The following is a 19,492-nucleotide window of genomic DNA, read 5'->3' on the forward strand; positions in this document are numbered from 1 at the left end:
TTATTAACTAAGGTATCCTCAGCACATAGACAATGCCTGGAACATACCAGGAGCTCAACAAATATTTGTTAAATGAATGAATGAATGAATGAATAAGTGAATGAACGAAAGAATGGAGGTTCATGCTTTCCCTGTTAAATTTGATCTGACATTGACTGTTCCTAGAATTGTATGGCAGGCCCGCCCAAATGCACCAGCCCAGTTCACCCTGTGTCCAGCAGCTCTCCTAAGTGGACAAGCGTTAGAGCCTGTGCTACCCATCCTTTACCCTTAGGCACATGGAAAATTTCATAGCCAAGAAAAAACAAATCAATCCCGCCTTCCACAGATACCATTGAGGAAATGGATAACTCCCTTCCCTCTTCCTGGTCTGACCCTTATCAGCCCCTTCCCAAGCCCTGCCATTTGTCTCAAGAAGTCAGGATTGGCAAAATCCTCTTCTTTGCCAAGGTAAGCAGGATCCTTCTGGAAACATGTTCATAAAACTAAATTAAAAAAAAAAAAAAAAAGGCCACTGCACTCCAGCCTGGGTGAGAGAGCGAGACTCCATCTCAAAAAAAAAAAAAAAAAAAAAAGCTTCAGCGAACTCTCTAGTACCCATTTTGGGGCTATCTACTTGGTGGGTTCTCAGCAGAAAAGACTTTGAGCTTAGATGGCAGCTTCCCTTGCCGCTCAGCACTAAGCCTGGGTGTTATCACAACCCCTTCTCTTGAACCAATTTTAAGTTTTATGCTGCCTCAGATTATCAACACCACTGCTCCGTTTATTATCCCAGATGTCATTCAAACTGAGAGGGAATCGGAATGCTTTTCAAGAAAATCTGGTCATGTCCTCCAATTAGCGCCCTCTGGAGGCTTGTCAGCATTTCCAGGCCTCCTCCCTCTTGTAGAGCCGGAAAGCATTCTGGCTGCTCCTGCCCCTCAACCTGGTTGATGGCAGACAGAACTCACACACTTCTCACCAGCAGACCCCAAAATCGTTTCTGAGAACAGCAGCTCCCCACCCCACCTCCCTACCATAGGACAGTCACCCTCTTTATCCCAAATGACACCCTGCACAGAGAGGCTGAGCTCCATGGGGCATCTTGTCCCCTCTGCCCGGGCCATGACTACAGGTCAGAGGTCCTAGCTAAAGGAAAAGACGTGATTTCAGAAGCAAATGCTGGGCCAGGGCATGGGGGATGGGCAAGGGCAGAGGTCACAGGAAAAAAATTCAAGGACAAGTTTGTGTCACTGCAGGTGATCCAGCCTCCCTGTCCCCTTCTGCTCCCTCCTTCTCCCCTCTTGACACCAAATGCCTTTAAAGCTCAGTGCTTAGATTTATGCCTTTTGCATGAACATGGAAACTGCTCAGATGTTTTTGCAGCACTATTAAGCCATTAGATACAAAGGCTTTTGCCTGGCGATAGATCAAGGATAGTGGTGCTACAGTTTCTGACATCACGGAAAAGGTTGAACCCTCGGACCAGAATTTGGGTCCTGGCTTGACACGTATCAGTTTGTCTGACCATGAAGGAAGTACCTAATCACTTGCACCTTCCAACCCCAGGATGTGATGCCAGACCACCTCAACGCTCTGTCCTGGTGCATTGTGAGGATGCTCTGTAGGCCCATTGGGGGTGCAGCCACATCATCACGGGGATCCTGGAGCCTCTCGCTGCTCCCAGCATTTTTCATGGGGAGCAGCAGCCAAGCTGAAGGAGGCAGATTCTCTGGGGCTGATTCTCTGGAAGCAAATGTTGGGAGCAGGTGCTGTCTGGTCAGGTCGTACCTCTGCCATTCATGTGGTTAACATGAGGATAATCACAGGCTGTCCCTGTGGTTCTTCTGCCCATTTACCTGCCTAAAAATGGGCAGAAGAACCTGGTCACATCAACAGAGGATGCACAAGGAAGCACCCTGAGCCTTTGAGTGGAGGTGTCCAAAGGCCTCTGGCCCGAGGGGGCCGTGCTCCACCACCGTGCTGCGGCCGCTGTCATGCCAGGACACCCGTCTAGTGCAGCATCCCACGCTGTCCTCCTTGGGAGAGAGTCCTTCCGTATCTCAGGAACCCCAGGGGGCTCCGGTAGTGAGTTAGATGGCAGTTACAATGGTTTCTTCTCTTCCTGCACATTTTGTACCTCCATTCCGCCTTCAGGCAAGTGCAGTGCTGCAGATGGCATGGGTATTTTTGTTTCTATTCTGTGAACAAACAGTGATCCAGAAGAATGAAGCAAGTTAGTTGGGTGAAGCCGGGGCCAGAACCCAAGTTGTGTCCTGCTCGGCTCAGGGCCCTTACACCACAGATCTGGCTCTGCTGAGAGCATCAGGCACCTGACGGCCCACACACTTTCCTCCTCATCCCACAGCCAGGCCCCTTCTCACCTGCTTCAACACCTCTCTGTGGGGAAAGCCCAGCCTAGGGAAGGAGCAGATATTAAAACATCCTGAGGAGCAGGGCCCGGGAGACTTCAATCACTGGGAAAATATGAACACTTAGACCCTCAAGAGGAACAGGTAATGGCCCTGTGTTTCCAGAGTGAGGCCAATTTAAGGGATCCGATGCCAGTGTCCAACCTCGAACAGAGTATCCAGGTCGGAAGGCGTCCGAGGGGTCATCTGCCTCCCCCAGTTTGCACATGAGGAGACCAAGGCCTAATGTTTGAACTCAGGCCCCAACTCTCCCCGTTCAGTATTCCACCGTTGGCTGACACTGCTCCTTTTTTTGGTAGAGAGGAGGGTGGCGGTGCACAGTCACTGGACATGGCCATGCTTGCTGGGAGTTTGCATCCTGCCTCACTAAGTGCTTGCACTATCTCTGTCTCATTTGGTCCTCCCTGATGGGGCAGGCAGGTTACCAGAGCCCTGCAGTGCTATGGGAAAAGCCCCATGGTCTAATAGGATGGGTTTTGATGTTGAGTAGGTTCAAGGTGGGAAAAGAAATCTATAACCCAGGGGTGCTACATTTGGGTCCTGTGTATCCCTCTTTCTGGCTTGGCAGGACACAGAGAGGTTTCAAGCCCGCAGTCAAGAGCTGGAACAGAAACTGTTATGTAAGGAGCAGGAGCTGGAGCAGCTCACCCAGAAGCAGAAAAGGGTATGTTGCTGTCATGGCCTCAGAGTACCTGGCTCTTCTCTCCATCCTTTCCTCTGCCTCTTGCCCACCTTCCCTGCCATTCACTTAAGGACTTTTGATTTTTTTTAACCTGAGAAGAACGATTTAGTTGTACAAAAGATAGCATTTAAAATCACAGGTGATCCCAAGATAAAACCTTTACTTCTCCAATACCAGGTGTTTAACTTGGAAAAGTTGCCAAGCATTCCCCCATGAGGTATCTGCAGACATGTTCCTATAATTATACCCAGGAGCCACAAGAATGCCAAAACTGGAATTTGTTTCCTGCCTCCTGTATAAGAAAAGAGGGGAATACCGAGGTACAAGAGACATTGTCTACCACGATATTTGGCGGGAGGCTACAGATAAGTTTCTTCCGTCCAGAATGGTCATGGATGCCTCTGCTGGAACAGGCGCTTCTGAAGTCAGCCTGTGCCTTCCCTGGTCGTGTGGTGCCTGGACAGGGTCATTGGCATCCTTTGTGGCTACTCCCATCCCTGCAGGAAGAATGCAGACACCAGGCACTCCTCTCTGATGTACCTGAGCCTCCAGGAGGCAGGCTGGGTGGTGCGCTCTGCAGGGCAGCGTCTCTATGGCCGGGAGTGCCTGGCTGATGAGCCCAGAAAGACTGACTGCCTAGGCAAGCCTCCTACTTAGCGGCCTCCACTCCTTAGCAAGGGCTCCTGAGGGAGACGGGCTGGCGTGCCACTGGCCTCCTGTTTTGTTGTGCCCGGTGCCGGAAGGAATCCAGCTCTGGACAGACCAGGACACGTTGCTTCCATTTCAATAGAGAGGATTATTTTTAGCAGCACATTAACATCTACTTGAAGACAGCCCTGCTAAGACAAGAGACTGTTCCACTGCTGCTGCTACCCAAGCTATGAATTTAGGTCTCTTTCCTTCTGCAGCAAGACGATTTCTACTCCGGGAACTGCCAGCTGCCTCCCCATTTCTCCATCCACAGTTGTACCTTGCTTCTCCTACTCCTTCTCTTCTTCTCTATTATGCATTAAGTTCCTAGCAATTAGATTTATCCCTCAAATGAATGATTGCCACTCGATGTAATTACTGCATGCTTGCCTGATTACACAGGAGCCTCTTGAGAATCACACCAAATTCCTTGTTGTTACTTCTTCCTCCCCTTACTGGCCACATTCATTAAACTAAATTTATTATGATATATGTACCTTGGTTTGATTCTTCCTCTGGTGAGAGGATTAGAAGCTCTGCACAGCATAATCAACAGCCAAGAAAAGCTGAAGCTATAAAAATGCAAGGTTTTTAGTTACTTTAGAGACATAGAAAAGGTCTATGTTCTGTTTGAACTGTTTTAGTTATTTCCTAAGAATTTTCAGGGCTTCTGGCTACCCTTAAAAGCTTCTCTAGATTAATGGAATTGGAGTTGAGAGGAGAAAAGGGAATATATAGATTTACTATCAGCGTGCGAAATTGGGAAGGATGGTTTTATGAAGCAGGCCATTTAGCTGTTCCCCTTCTCCATCAAGGACCAAGGAAAAGAAATTGGCTTAAAGGACAACAAGACGGATTTAGGTTAGATCTCAAGGCCATTCACACGGACGGACTGTGGAAGTTCCTTTGTTAGTGGTCTTTCTGAGTGGAGCAGTTCCTCCTGGACTATTTAGTGATCCTGTGTGGAGACAGGGGAGAGACAAGATGTGCTCTGAAAGCTCCTTCCTGCCTAGAGGAGTGTGTATGTGTGAACTGAGGCGAGGACAATGCCGATTTAGGCTTGAGGCCGGTGAGGGGCGGCAGTGACGGTTCCTGCCTGCCAAGCGGGGAAAGCAAGGTGAGGCCAGGGCAGGCCCTCGTGAAGATGGTGGTAACTCCTCATTCCCCTCTGCTCCCCATTCCTTTGCAGCTGGAAGGTCAGTGCACAGCCCTGCATCATGACAAGCATGAGACCAAGGCTGAGAATACCAAGCTGAAACTCACCAACCAGGAGCTGGCCCGGGAGCTGGAGCGGACCTCCTGGGAGCTCCAGGATGCTCAGCAGCAGCTGGAAAGCCTTCAGCAAGAGGCCTGCAAACTCCACCAGGAGAAGGAGATGTGAGTCCAGCCTTTGTCCGCTCCTCTGCTGTCCTCCAGCACCACCCCCCCACTATGGGCGTGTCCCCTCGCCGCTCAGAGGCCCTGTCTCCTGGCCTGTGAAGTGTGGATTTGGGCTTGTGGCTCCCTGAGACTCTTCTAACACTCTTCTAGGATTCTGACCCCGTGAAGCAAACCAGTTCTGTGTCCAGCATTGCCTAGGATTGACGAGAAACGTACAGCCCTGTTCTCAGAAAATGCATTCTGTGATTAGAAAGACATGTTATTCCACAAACAAATATGAGGGTGTCTGTGGGCAAATGCTGAGTGAGCAGACAGACCCTAGGTAACTATTGTCGTGTAGAGACCTGGGAGGCCAAGGGGGACCAGAGGGAAGCAGGAAGGCTTCCGGGATCAGCATATGATCTGACGGGGCATGTGTCACTATCCTGGACTTGCCTGTCCATCTCTGCCCATTTTTTTCACCATGTTCCTCAGATTCAACTGTGTGGTCCCAGTAGGGAGAAACCCACATCTCTCAGGGCCCGACCTGCCAATGGTGTCCAACCATGGGGGTTAGTTTATAGGCAGAGGCACACCTGAGGCAGAATCAAGCCTGGGTCTGCACCTTAAGCTGGAGGAGTCCCTGAAGAATCAGCCATTTATCTTGTCTTGGTAGTCTTAGGTTTTAGAACAAATGTACTCTGAGGCTCAGGGCAGAGGACTCTCCTTTGTTTATTTGTATATTCATTTATCCATAGAGTCAATGACTTCTTCATTTGGCAAACATTTATTCTGCGCTAGGTACCGTGCTGGGCATTCAATATATCTCACTTATGTGGATCATTTGACATCCTCTATTTGATCTTTAAATCATCCTGGGCCAGGCGTGGTGGCTCACACCTGTAATCCCAGCACTTTGGGAGGCCAAGGTAGGCAGATCACGAGGTCAGGAGTTCGAGACCAGCCTGACCAACATGATGAAACCCTATCTCTATTAAAAATACAAAAATTAGCCGGGCATGGTGGTACATGCCTGTAGTATCAGCTACTCAGGAGGCTGAGGCAGGAGAACGGCTTGAACCTGGGAGGCAGAGGTTACAGTGAGCTGAGATCGTGCCACTGCACTCCAGCCTGGGCGACAGAGCAAGACTCTGTCTCAAAAAAAAAAAAAAAAAAAAAAAAAAAAAAAAAAAATCCTGGTGTGGCAGGTTCTGCTATTATCGAGGAGGAAACTAAGGTTCAGAGGTTTAAGTAACTATCCCAAGATGCCAAGAGTTAGACACATCTTGCCGATTTTCCCTAGAGAATAACAAGCCTGCAGAAAATATCCTTACAAGAGTCGGACTGGCTATCATTTACTCACACATTCGTTCATGCACTCTTCATTCATTCATTTATTCTGAAAAAAGTAATTGTGTGCCTGATCCTGAAAGGTACCAGGTAGTACCGAAAGTCCGATTTTAGGGAAAAGGGCAGTGCTACGTACCAGAACTTGTTTTATGGATGTTAACTCCCCTTGTTCAGAAGTGAAGGTGCTCACTCTGGGTGGCTGCTGGCAGGATTTTGGTCCACAGGCCTACGTAAAACTGCTGTGCTGGTGTGACCTCTGTGTGGAATCCTGTACCGTTTGGTGCTAATTGCCTGGGGTAAAAGGAAGGAGACGTGTTTGGGCTGGAAATTTCACCCTAGTAAGATGTCTCCAGTTAAAACAAAACAAAAACAAAGAGCTCCCAAGTAGCTGACTTAAATTAAGCCCCTCCATCCCAATTCTTGGATGACCAGTTGTGGAAGGACAACATATTTCACTGTGAACAAGCAAAATCAGTTCCTCCTCACTGAGAACAGGTCAACAAGGTACAGGCATTTAGCTTTACAAACAGAATTAAGGATGCAGGCTCTTAAAATTCAATCAAGCTCTAAAAGCAACAAACATCTGAAGGCACAAGCATTAGAACAGCAAATGGAAATAAACACCCAGTGCTGGAGCGTCACATCACAGGGTGAGGATTCAAAGCTTTCTGAAGTCTTATCTTAATTAACCAAGCCAGAGACACAATCTCTGGAGGCTGAGAATTGAAAAAGAGGGAGGGAGGGAGGATTGGGAGGAAGAGAGAAATATGACTCCAGAACCTTCACAACTTGTATTCAAGAAGCTTGAAGTTTCTTGTGTAGCCGGGGAGCATCCTGGGGCCTGGAGAGCATGTCCCGTCCAGGGAGGCCGGGAGAGCAGTGCAGCGAGAGGCTTGGCTTGTTCTGCATAGAGTAGGGTTGCAGACCGGCAGATGGAGAGGACTTGGATGCTCTGGTTCACCTGGAGGAGTCCCTGAAGAATCAGTCATTTATCTTGTCTTGGTAGTCTTAGGTTTTAGAACACATGTACTCTGAGGCTCAGGGCAGAGGACTCTCATTTGTTTATTTGTATATTCATTTATCCATATAGTCAATGACTTCTTCATTTGGAAAATATTTATTCTGTGCTAGGTACCGTGCTGGACATTCAATATATCTCACTTATGTCGATCATTTGACATCCTCTCATTTGATCTTTAAATCATCCTGGGCCAGGCGCAGTGACTCACACTCATTTTATACATGAAGAGACTGAGGCTCAGAGAGGTGTAGTGATGGACCCAAAGCCATGCAGCTAGTTAGTGCTGGATAACAGGGACGGAGCCCGGTTCTCCTGATAGTCCCGGGCTCTCCCACAGGGTCTTGCTGCCTCGTGCTACTGCAGAGCAGCTGGGAGAGGAAAGGGTGGAGCTGGGAGGTAAACAGGCTTAGTCACTGATCAGCAAGAATTCTGAACAGGCAAAATTAATTTTCCTGATCTCTGAAGATGCTCAAGGTAGCGGAAGTAGATTTTAAAATGAGATAAAGAACTATCAAGCAGAGAGGTAATATAAAGATGAAGGTCAGCTGAGAAGCAGCAACTCTCTGTTTATTTTTTAATTAACTTTTATTTTGAGTAAGTAGTTATGACAAGGCACGCAATTCAAAAGGCACAAAAGGTTACATGCTCAAAAAGAAGTCTGTGTCCCCGACACAGCCCTGATCTGCAGTCATCAGAGCCACTGGTCATGGTTTCCTGTGGATCCTTTCAGAGTATGCTGTATGTATATGCAGGCACAGACACATATATGTGCGTGCACACATGTGCACACGCATACACACACACGCTTTTCCTTTATAAGACAGTAGCATACTAAGCATACTGTTCTGCATTTACATTTTTCACTTGACAATATGTCTTGTGAAGTGCTCCATAGCTCCTCTCTCCCCTAAAACAAAGCCAACAGCAGTTCCCGTAAGGGTAACCATAAACGCCTCACCGATTACCACTCCAAACAACTGCAGATTCTTTCCCTTTCAGTTTACATATTACCCATGTATACACTTTTAGAACCTCTAGGTTAGAAGGACTTTAGAGGTCATTCAGTCAAATATCTAAGTGTCTTTTTTTTCAGAAGTGCTTTTCTTTTGTTGACACAACAATATATTTCTGAATATATGTGTGTATATATGGATGTACAAATATCCAAGCAGATATATGTTTACTAGACAAACAGAACAGTACATGTGTTCACATGTATTTCTAATACAAATGTGTGTATATATAGCCCTGATGGTCACTGGTGCTGTGTATGCAGAGCCAGAGAAAACTTAGAATTTGGGAACTGGCTATTTGGTAAAATACTCTGTGAGAATCCAGACCTTAAGTCCCTGGTGAATGATTTTCCTGAGCAGAGGAAAAGCTGTGAGCTCCTGGCCACCCCTGGAGAGAGGCAGGACACAGGGTGGGGTGGGGGAACCCTAAAGTACAGCACCAGGATCTTCAGCTCCCAGGGCCTGGAGTCGGGAGCGGGCAGCTCTGCTCACAGAGTGCTCATCAGAGCAGAGTCCCGGACAGGGGTTTAGAGACCCAGTTTGGATGATGGGAAATACATTGTTTTTCTTCAAGTTGAAATTAAATATAATCGGTAATAAAATGTCAAGAATTTGCATCTCTGCAGGAGCCAGAGAAGGTTTGTTGCTTAACTGGAATTGTCTGAGTTGAACTTAGAATTTCATTCAGCCTCTTATTGCTGTAAATTGACTTTACAATTATTCTATAAAATGGGGAAAAGAGACGCGTCATGCTGAAGGAATCAGGTTATTAGGAGCTTGGCAGGAGAGTCCTGTGGACAAGCATGTTGGTGCTGTTTTTGCCAGCTCAGTAATGAGATGGATGGGGTGGCAGAGGGGTCCTTGCCCAGCCCAGTGTGTGCACAGCCTGGCAGGCCTGACAGCCCATGGGAAGTGACGCCTGTATCAACTTGCAAGATGCTCCCTACGTGAAAAGCTGTGCTGCAGTTTGGAAACGTGGAACTATAGACCCTTGTAGTAAGATCGGAGAACAGTTAAAAATCGTCTAAAGCATGGTATAGAACAGAGAAGGAAAAATGAAGACAGAATTGTGAAGTTAAGCCAGTTTCCCAATATCACCCGATTTCTTATTTTTTTCCTTTCCTTTCTTCCCTGAGTGATGCTGAAGACCTCCCCAGTTACCCCATCCTTCCTTCCTCTTTTATTCTTCCTTCTTTTCCTCCTTCCTCCATCCTTTCCTTCCTCTCCTCCTCCTTCCCCATCCTTCCTTCCTCTTTTATTCTTCCTTCTTTTCCTCCTTCCTCCATCCTTTCCTTCCTCTCCTCCTCCTTCCCCATCCTTCTTTCCTCTTTTATTCTTCCTTCTTTTCCTCCTTCCTTCATCCTTTCCTTCCTCTCTTCCTCCTTCCCTCCCTTTCTTCCTTCTTTGATCCCCCTCACCTCTTTTACTCTCTTTTCTTTCTTCCTCCACCTATTTGCTGATTACACCTCCAAGCCAGGCGCTGTGTCAAGGATATCAATGTAAACAAACCAGACACAGCCCTTACCCCCCGACCTGAGTTGTCCTCTAGTTGCCCTGATTCACAGCCTCCCTGCTTCTCTCTCCCCTTCCTCACAACTCCTGTTACAATTAACACGTTTGCACAGTGATATACATGGTTATAATAGATACATTCAATTCTGCATTACAGCTGGATCATAAGTCAGAGAAATGAAGGCCCAATAGTGAAAAGTCCAGATATCTGGGGACTTTGGGAGGAAGGTGGGAAAGAAAAGGTGGTTCTTCCAGAGCTCCTAAAAACATACCGCGCCAGCCTCTGGGTGGGGCGAGAATGGGAGGGAAGGTAATACAAATTCTGCTCTCACCCTTCAAGATCTGGCTGGAGAAGAATATTGATTCTAATTCCCTGAAGTCTGGATAGGATAGGGCAGTTTGGAGCCTGGACAGACTCTTTAGTGACCATCCAGCCTATTCTTAGGTAGCACGTGAAGTGGCTGTGGAATGAGCTGGGTCTGGGGGTAGGAGGGGACCCTGGTTCAGTCACGGATTGTCTGCATGAACTGCAGAGACTTAGCAGACTTCTCTGATGGTCACAGTCTATAAATTGAGGATAAGTTCACCTCCCAAATTGGGCACATGCAATGCCCAAAACACTTGCAAACCACAGGAGCTCTCCAAGAGAAGGCCACGTTCCTCCAACGCCCTCCGTCCCCGGCGCGGCATCGCCTGCCAGTCTCCAGCATGAGGGGTCTGGGCATCCGGCTTCCACCTGGGAGCTCACCGCAGTGTGTTTGCCTCCTCCTCAGGGAAGTGTACCGTGTGACCGAGAGTCTACAGCGCGAGAAGGCCGGGCTCCTCAAGCAGCTGGATTTCCTAAGGTGCGTCGGTGGACACTGGCCTGTGCTGAGAGCACCTCCCAGAAGCCTGGGGTCGGAAGGACCAGTCTAAGGGTCATCCTTGCCTACGTGCTAGAAAAATATGCCTGCGGAGAGCGCCCTCATTCCCTTGGTCCCCAACGCAGTGTTTGGACCACTGAGTAGCCACTGTGTTATGTGTGGTCCATTTACACGTGCGCCCATATCCAGTGTATTCCTCCTGGTGGGGCGCCTCCGCCCCACTCTTCTGAGTCCCTCACAGGACCATGCTTGGTACAGGATCACCTGGGAGCGGAGCTGGGTTTATTGAGCATTTAATCTATGCCAGAAATATTATCTCTTTCATCTTCAGCAAAACTGTTAGGTGAGTAGGGCGGTTAATTCACAGGAATTAACTGATGGGGAAGTTGATATTCGAGGAATGAGGTGATTTACCACAGGCAACGCAGCTCCTCGCTGATAGGGCCAGAATGGAAATCTGTAACTTGGCTGTGTTCTGTTCGTGTTTGTTGAATGAGTAAATGAATCGCAAACAGAGCACCAAGAAAAAGCTTCCTCAGCCTTCAGAGACCCCCCAGCAATAAACTCAAAGTCGACGGGTCTGGAATGTGCACCACCCTCCCCTCCTCAGAAACACAAACCTGTGTGGGGAAAGATGGAAGTTTTGGTGCTGCCCGTGATGTTTGTAAGTCGCTGCCGGCTGGGCACCTCTGGGGGAATGGTGAGGAAACAGAAGGACTTTGGGTTCTGATTTTTGAAGTGCAAGTGGTTTTGAATCACTTCCCAGTTATGTTATGAAGGTTTTTGTTTTTGTGAAAGCAAGGGATGCTCACTCTGTCTGGCATCTATGATGCTACCAAATGGAAAAGTGCTTCAACCTGAATGCGTTGCAGATCGACTGTGCTCAATACATGATTCGGTCAGACCTCCAGAGCCAGGGAACACGCAGGGGGGTTCTTAGGTGACCAAGTTGTGATCCATTTGCGAGAAGGTCTTGATTCTCAGGAAGGCTTGAGTAAAAGGAAGAGAACAAAATGGATAAGGACAAGTTTGGGGTCTTCTTTTTCTATTGCATTGAGGAAAAAATGAAAGGGTAGATTCAAAGAGAATGTGCAGGGGAGAATGACAAGGCAGCTCTCTACAAATACTTACGGGTCTTTTTAATGGAGGCTAGCATTTGTGCAGAATCACAAAGGGACTGAGGCCTTCCTGTGCCATCGATCCAGGGTTACCAAGCTTAAGTCCCGCTGGCTAATGAAAGCTGAGAGCTGGAGGGAAGGCCTCATGGCACATCTCTCCCTCACAGTGAAACCACCAGGAATCAAGGGAGGCAGAATGCTGCAGTGGGCGTGGGGGATAGCGGGAATATCAGGGGAGGGCAGGGGTGGGATGGTGGTGGAATCAGGACGACAGCTGGGGTGTGACGGGGTGAGAAGGGCTGCCATCCGAAGGACAGTGGGTGCAAACACGAGCAATTTCAGGGCACTTGATTAGGAACAAGCACTTTGAAGCTGGATCTGATTCAAAACCCAGCACTTCCTCTCATTCGCTTGTGTGACCTTGGGCAGTTGACTTAACCAATCCGAGTCTTAATTTTCCCATGCCTAGCTTACAGGGTTCTTTTGAGAATAAGATGCTACTTGTGAGTAGGAATTATAGTAGAGCAGCGATGTGAACAAAAGCAGATATGTTTCTTTAAATACTGAGGCTTCTGTGTGGGGATGGCCACATCCACATAAAGCAGGAAGCCACAAAGGAAGAAACAACGCAGCATGCTTTCCAAAAATGGTGGGACTTTCCAGGTCTCCCAAGGTCCTCACTCAGGTGCAAGGGTGCTAACTCACAGCTCTGTGCCGAGTGAGGGTCCCTCTGGCATGAGCAGCTCACTTTGCCATTCTCAGGACTTGTAAAATAACCTCCATGTCCCTCCTGACTTGTTCTGAAGGCCCTGGCTGTGTGCCTGCCTGCTCACCTCATGCAGGTAACTGAAAACCACCCTGGCACATTCCTAATGTTTTCGGTAAGACTGGCGGAATTGGAAGTCAGTCGCCCTGGTGGTGACTCCTCAGGCCCCACCTAAAATCTCTTTCTGTGGTGTACAACACACTTAGCAGAGCGCCTGGCCCACAGTCAGTGCCCCCATAAATGGCAGCGTTGTGATGATTAGGGCCTAACCATGGCTGTGCCCTCCCTTTCCCTTCAGAAGTGTAGGTTTGTTCAGAGGCCGCTGGCCAGAAGAGTCATAGAATCACGAAACTGCTAAGCACTTTGAGGTCATCTGGCCTGCCCTCTCCACCTCTTGTGTTAATGGATGAAGTTCCCAGTTGTGAACCCCAAGTGCATTCCGCCGTCGCACAGCAGACCCAGTCAACTCACTTACCCAACTGCTCCTACTTTAAGTCCTGGAGAAAAGACTCCTCCTTTTCCATCCTCACGCTTGCTCCTGTTTCACAGCTGGAACCATTCGATAAGAGCTTCCTCCCATGCCCATGTCTCTGCCTTCTTCTCTGTTACGGTGGATGTACTCCCCATGCTCATCACAGAGGCCACCCCCAACCCCTGTGCCCAACTCACACTCTAGAATTAGAGCCCGTCCCTTCCCGGCTCCTCAAGGACTATTCCAGCGTTAGTTCTTTCTCTCCTCCATTGTCAGTTTTATCTCTTTTGAAGATACCTACAAAGGTACTCTAATTTTCTTGTCTAACATCTCTTGTCCTCACTTCCCCACCCAGCTACTTGCCATTTCTTCAACCCCTTTACAACGAAATGTTCAGAAGAGTTGTTCACATTCACTGTCTCCACTCCTTTTCTTCACATTCTCAACCCACCAATCAGGCCTTTTCCCCCCTGCTGTTCCACAAAAACAGTTCTTACCCCAGTGGCCAGTGACCTCCATGTTACTAAAAATATTCCGCAAGTGTCAGGGCCCCACGCTTGCCCTGGCAGTCTATTCTTAGCACCACATCCAGGGGGATCCTTTGAAAAGTGGAGCCAGATCTTGACATTCCTTTGCCAGCTGCTTCACCCTCACCACCCCCAGCCCCTTGGCTTCATATCTCATCTGGAATAAAAATAAAAAGTTCGTACAGTGGCCCACAGGGCTGTGAAGAGGCAGGTCCTGACCACCATCCACTTTTTCTCTGGCTTCATCTCCTAACTACTTACCCTTTGGGCTCTCTACTTCCTCCTTTCTGTTTCTTGCTCACACTAGGTGTATCCCAGCACCAGGCTTTGCCCTAGCCTCTCCTCTGCCTGGAATGCTTCTCCCACTCCTTCAAGGTTCTGCACAAATGCTGTCTTGTCAGTGAGGGCGTCACTGACCACCGTAGTTGAAATACTGCTCCACCCTCTGGCTTCTTTTACTCCACTTTCCCGCTTTATTTTCTCAATAACGGATATCCTTCCACTAAAATACACGTTCTGTGAGGCAGGAAGTTTTTGTTTTGGTCATTGGCATGACCTTGACGGCTAGAAGAGTGCCTGACATGCAGTGGGTGCTCAGGAGACGTTTGAGTGAATGCGTGCGTGCGTGCATGAATGGATGAATGAATGGTGCACAGAGAGAAAGAAAGAGGGAGCCCAGTGGGAAGCTCCCAGGTGGAGCTGGAATGCTGGGGTCCCCTCTAGAGGCGGTGCCCCTAATAATAGGAGAGGCCATGCATCATCCTGGTGGGCCATGGGTGTCTCAAGGGCATTCAGTCTATCCCCCACGTCGGTGCGTACCTATCTGTACACACAAACTATCCTCTGCCATTAATCACATCCCTGCGGAAGGAGATTCCACAGACTCCCTGGTCTTCCACACCACACCTTCCCCTGCACCCATCTGACTAGCGAATTGTCTGCCGTTGGATCTGTCAACTGCAAACTCCGTGTTTGAATAGATTCCCCTTTACCATCCACAGGGAAAGGAACAAGCACCTTCGGGATGAACGGGACATATGTTTTCAGGTAATTGGCCAGTTCTCCCTTACCTGTGGGGGACCAAGGGCTGTGGTCCACTGGACAGCCAGATCCATGTCGAGACTGGCCCAGCAATGTCCTGACACTTGGGATCTATTTGGCAGGATGATGGCATAAAAACATTTTGCAATTAATAAAAATTCAGGGTGGCCTGCTGGGTAACAGTGTGTTAACAGTAACGCGGTTTCCTCTTGGCACAAGAAGACTAAAATATTTGGGAGGGTCGCATATTTCTTGGATGCAGAAATGATAGTTCTATCCATGAGATGGCGCAGTTGAAATGTCATTATCGCTTCTAAACCAAAATGCTCACAGCTTGCTTCTTCATTTAAATTTTTATCTCACTGAAAATTTTCCTTTTTATACTGTCATAGACCACATTAGAAATGTGTATTTCTCTGTTTTCATACTTGATTTTATGAACAATTTTTCTCTATCCTATAGGGACCCCTACTCTTCCATACCTGAGTACCATGTCTCTCTCTTTCTCTCTCTCTCTCTCTATATATATATGTAGTATATATATAGTGTGTGTATATAATGTGTATATGTGTGTGTATATATGTATGTTTTTATATATCTGTATATACTTTCCTAAATGATGTGAAATCCTATATTTATTTAAAGGCCTTCACTGTGGACCACATTGGCTAAAACCTAGGATTCCATGCTGTTACTCATCTTCCCCTTTAAACAGGAGCCACTGGGTGCTCTGAAGGGAAGAAAACTGAAGGCCAAATTGATTAATGTGACTTCCTAATTATCAGGATGACCATCCTACGAATTTCATGTGTGTCCCTGGGCAAGTCATTTACCACCTTGGACCATGACCCCCACTGTCACATGAGGAAAGTGAATTCCCACCCCCGCTCCATACAATAGGAATCTTTGAGAAAGATTCTTGGAAAGGGGATGTTGTTGTGTATTGGACCCTTAGCTGAACAGTGACCTAGATATGGTCAGCAGAAGGCGGCTGATTTGCCCTACATTAGATCTGACCTGCTTTATAATCGCACATCCCTGAGGGACCGCATCACGCCACAGTTTCTTTTCCATCACTTACTGGCAGCAAACATCTCTGCCACCCACCTATGTGTACTATTAGAGCAAGACTTAAGCCTACACATGTTTGTTTGATGATGATAATGGTTGTCATTGTTTTAGAAGTAACACTGAACTTATTTTAAAACTTCCAACCAAATGTCACCCTAATCCCTTCACCTCCCTCCCCTTTACCTGCCAAACTGATTCTGCTTTGAAAGGGGCATGGAATCACAGAACTTCTGTGGGGAATCAAAGAAAGAGGGACAAACTGAATAAGAATTGAAGATGAATTTGGAATCAGCATAGCCATACCTTCTGGGCCTCTGGGAGCTTTGCAGCCCCTCCTCTCATTAAGGATCATTGGGAATCATGGGATGGCTAATTAACGAGAGATATTTCCTGCAGTCTAACTCCCCCGTCTCATCTCCTGGAAGACGTCTGTCAGGGAGCATAGGCTAAGGGGGTTGTAAACCCCTGCTCCACCCAGGTTCTGTGTTACAGATGTTAGTAATTTATCTACACCCAGCCTACTTCCACCAAAAAGCTTAACTGCCTTGTGCTATTCAGGAGTTACATGGACAGAACGCTGAGTTAATTGATCCTCCTGGCTAGTTACTTTCTCATTACATCTGAGACTTTAGAAATAAAAAGCGATTGGAGCCATACAGAAGAGTGTGAATTAAAGATTCACAGAGTTTTTTATACCTGTAAATATTTTTTCTTTTTTCTGTCTGACCAGGCATGGTGGCTCACTCCTGTGATCCCAGTACTTTGGGAGAGTGAGACAGGAGGATCACTTAAGGCCAAGAATTCAAGACCAGCCTGGGCAACATGGCAAGGTTCCATCTCCACAAAAAATGAGAAAATTAGCCAGGCATGGTAGGGCGCCTATAGTCCTAGCTACCCAGGAGGCTGAGGCTAGAGGATTGCTTGAGTGCAGGAGTTTGAGGCTGCAGTGTGCTGTGATCATGCCATTGCACTCTGACCTGGGAGACAGAGCAAGACCCTGTTTCAAAAATATAGATATGTTTTTTCAGAAGAGATAAATGTTTAATGCATATTTTCTATGTGCATTAGAAATATGTATAGAAAATATGCATTAAACACTTATCTCTTCTTCTTTTTCCTTTTACAAATGATCAGTGCTCCTGTGAATAACAGGATGGACCCCAGGCTATAAACTGTGTATTTGTTCATTTGATGAGGTAACTGGAAAGGAGATGGAAGGATTCTGGTAAGGGATGCTGGCGAAAGGGAAGAGTGGGTAAATGCTAACGGGGTGACCAGAATACTGCTTACTTCCTTCAGAGTTTTGTGTAGAGCCTAGTCTATGAGGTGGGAATCTTGAGCCCTTTTCTGTTCGAACATCAGGGCAAATAGGCATGGATCTAAGGGCATTTTGTGTTTCTACAGAAAAATAAGGCAGCCAAGGCAAACACAGCTGCTTCCAGGGCAAGCTGGAAAAAGAGATCTGGCTCCGTGATAGGCAAATATGTGGACGGCAGAGGGATTCTTAGGAGGTAAGTCATCTCCACTTGCTCATCCCTTCTTTAATGTCGGGCTCATTGAGAGCTGGCTCTGGGCCCACACTCAGTGCCTGCTGACCCCTTGAAAGGTGAGGAAACTGAGGTCAGCTGCACTCACTCCCCTCAAATCTTAGAACACATTCCCCTCCCTGTTCTGACATCCAAGCCAGAGGGTAATGTGCAGAGCAAACCCCCCAGGACAGACCATTGCCTTCTGAGGCTGCCCCACCCTATTGTGTGTCTGCAGAGAGGGACTGTGTAGCAGCAGAGGAGAGGGGTCAAGGGAGAGAGAGATGGAGTGTGTAGCTGGGTAACACTGTTGTCGCTGAGCAGAACGGATGCACTCGGTTTTGGAGTCGTTGTTGTTGTTGTTGTTGTTTGAGACAGAGTCTTGCTTGGTCACCCAGGCCAGAGTGCAGTGGCATGATCTTGGCTCACTGCAACCTCTGCCTCCCAGGTTCAAGCGATCGTCCTGCCTCAGCCTCCCAAATAGCTGGGATTACAGAGGTGCGCCACCACGCCCATCTAATTTTTGTATTTTTAGTAAAGACGGGGTTTCTCCATGCTGGCCAGGACTGGTCTTGAACTCCTGACCTCGCGATCTGCCCGCCTCGGCCTCCCAAAGTGCTAGGATTACAGGTGTGAGCCACCGTGCCCGGCCGATGCACTTGGGTTTTTAGGAATATGACTATATTGGCTATGAAGGTTAATTAAAGTGTCAAATAGAATCTCCAATAGTTAACTCCTTTCACAGACAAGACTGGGGCCTGTGCTTGACAGATCGTTTCAATGACTTATATTTAATTAACTCAAACGTAACGCATTTTGTTGCTCTTGGGCAGCACATGATTGAGCTTGAGTACCCAAGGGTTGGCTCGTTGCTCATTCAGAGACAAACCAGTCCCCCGCCCGCTCTTCGTTTTGGCATGTGCTGTGTCCACATAGATGGCCGCAGAGAGATAGAGGCACCTGACCCTTCAGTGTCAGACCCAGAGAGACCTTGAAGACTGCAAGCATGAAATGAAAAGATATGCAAAGGGGAAGTGACTCTGGAGATGTAAATCAGCTCATCAGTCAAACCTTTGGGCCTGATCATCATGAATTCTTGTTCTAAATAGCTGAATAATGAGATACAATTTGGGAGCCCAAATTCTGCAACAGTGATTGGCCCGTTGGTTCCTCAGAATGGAATGGATTGACTGATTGATTGAACAGACGTTTACTGATTACCTACTGTGTTCCAGACGTTCTTTTAAGTTCTGTAAAGCCTCCAAAAATAAATTAGACGTGGGTCCTACCATTAATCTCCGTTATTAAATGCTCACTTAATACATATTTATTGAGTGTCTACTGTGTGTGAGGTGCTGTGCTATTTGCTGGATATACAGTAGTGAGCAAAATGGACCTACCTCTGTGTCATTGAATTTCTGGTTGAGTGGTAGAAGCAGACAATAATCAAGTAAGTGACAAATTGTGAGCTCCAAATTCTAATGCAGACTTTCCCAAAAATAGCTGCTGTCCCTACTAATGGCAGAGAGCACTTGGTGGTAAAACCAAAAATGAACTCAGTCATGCCATGATGCAGGTATTATAGAATGGCAGTAGTGCTTGAGAATTTCCCAGATAAAAAGCTTTTTCCAATAAATGCTTTGTTTTAAGGCCTATCTAAGTGGCTATTTCTTTTCTGGTCGCACAGCCTTTGAAAAAACATGCTGTGTGTGCATACTGGCTCATGTGTACACACAAATATTCACTTTGGTGTGTATAAGCAGAGTAAAAGTAGATGGGAATACCAGTTGTGTTCTAAAACAAATAAGCACTTTATAAGCTTGATACAATATATAGGAAGTTTGCTGGAAAGAAGACATTTGGCTTTTTTAAAACTGTGTTTATAAGTCAAGGGAAAGGTGCTTTAATTGCTGCAAATCCTTTATTTTTATATCAGGGAATCCAAACTAATTCACCCTTTCTGCAAGCAAGCACTATATTGTAATTTGTCTTTCAGAATCGCAGTTAATTTCAGGATGGTGATACCTGCTTTTTTTTTTTTTTTCTTTTTCCTTTCTACTGTTGATCTTT

At 47.2% G+C, this 19,492-nt stretch overlaps 1 protein-coding gene across 1 annotated transcript in view; it reads left to right on the forward strand.

Annotated features, from left to right (window-relative positions):
- The window catches only part of CRACR2A (calcium release activated channel regulator 2A), a 131,596-nt gene that overhangs the window by 87,380 nt on the left and 24,724 nt on the right, over positions 1 to 19,492 (forward strand). The window contains exons 9-13 of the mRNA XM_025402662.1: positions 2,980 to 3,075; positions 4,973 to 5,160; positions 10,812 to 10,883; positions 14,786 to 14,831; positions 17,301 to 17,407. Coding sequence (XP_025258447.1) covers positions 2,980 to 3,075; positions 4,973 to 5,160; positions 10,812 to 10,883; positions 14,786 to 14,831; positions 17,301 to 17,407 — 509 coding nt within the window. The remainder of the gene's footprint in view (positions 1 to 2,979; positions 3,076 to 4,972; positions 5,161 to 10,811; positions 10,884 to 14,785; positions 14,832 to 17,300; positions 17,408 to 19,492) is intronic.

The sequence above is a fragment of the Theropithecus gelada genome, chromosome 11 (assembly GCF_003255815.1).
Source record: "Theropithecus gelada isolate Dixy chromosome 11, Tgel_1.0, whole genome shotgun sequence".
In the NCBI taxonomy this organism is placed as follows: Eukaryota; Metazoa; Chordata; class Mammalia; order Primates; family Cercopithecidae; genus Theropithecus; species Theropithecus gelada.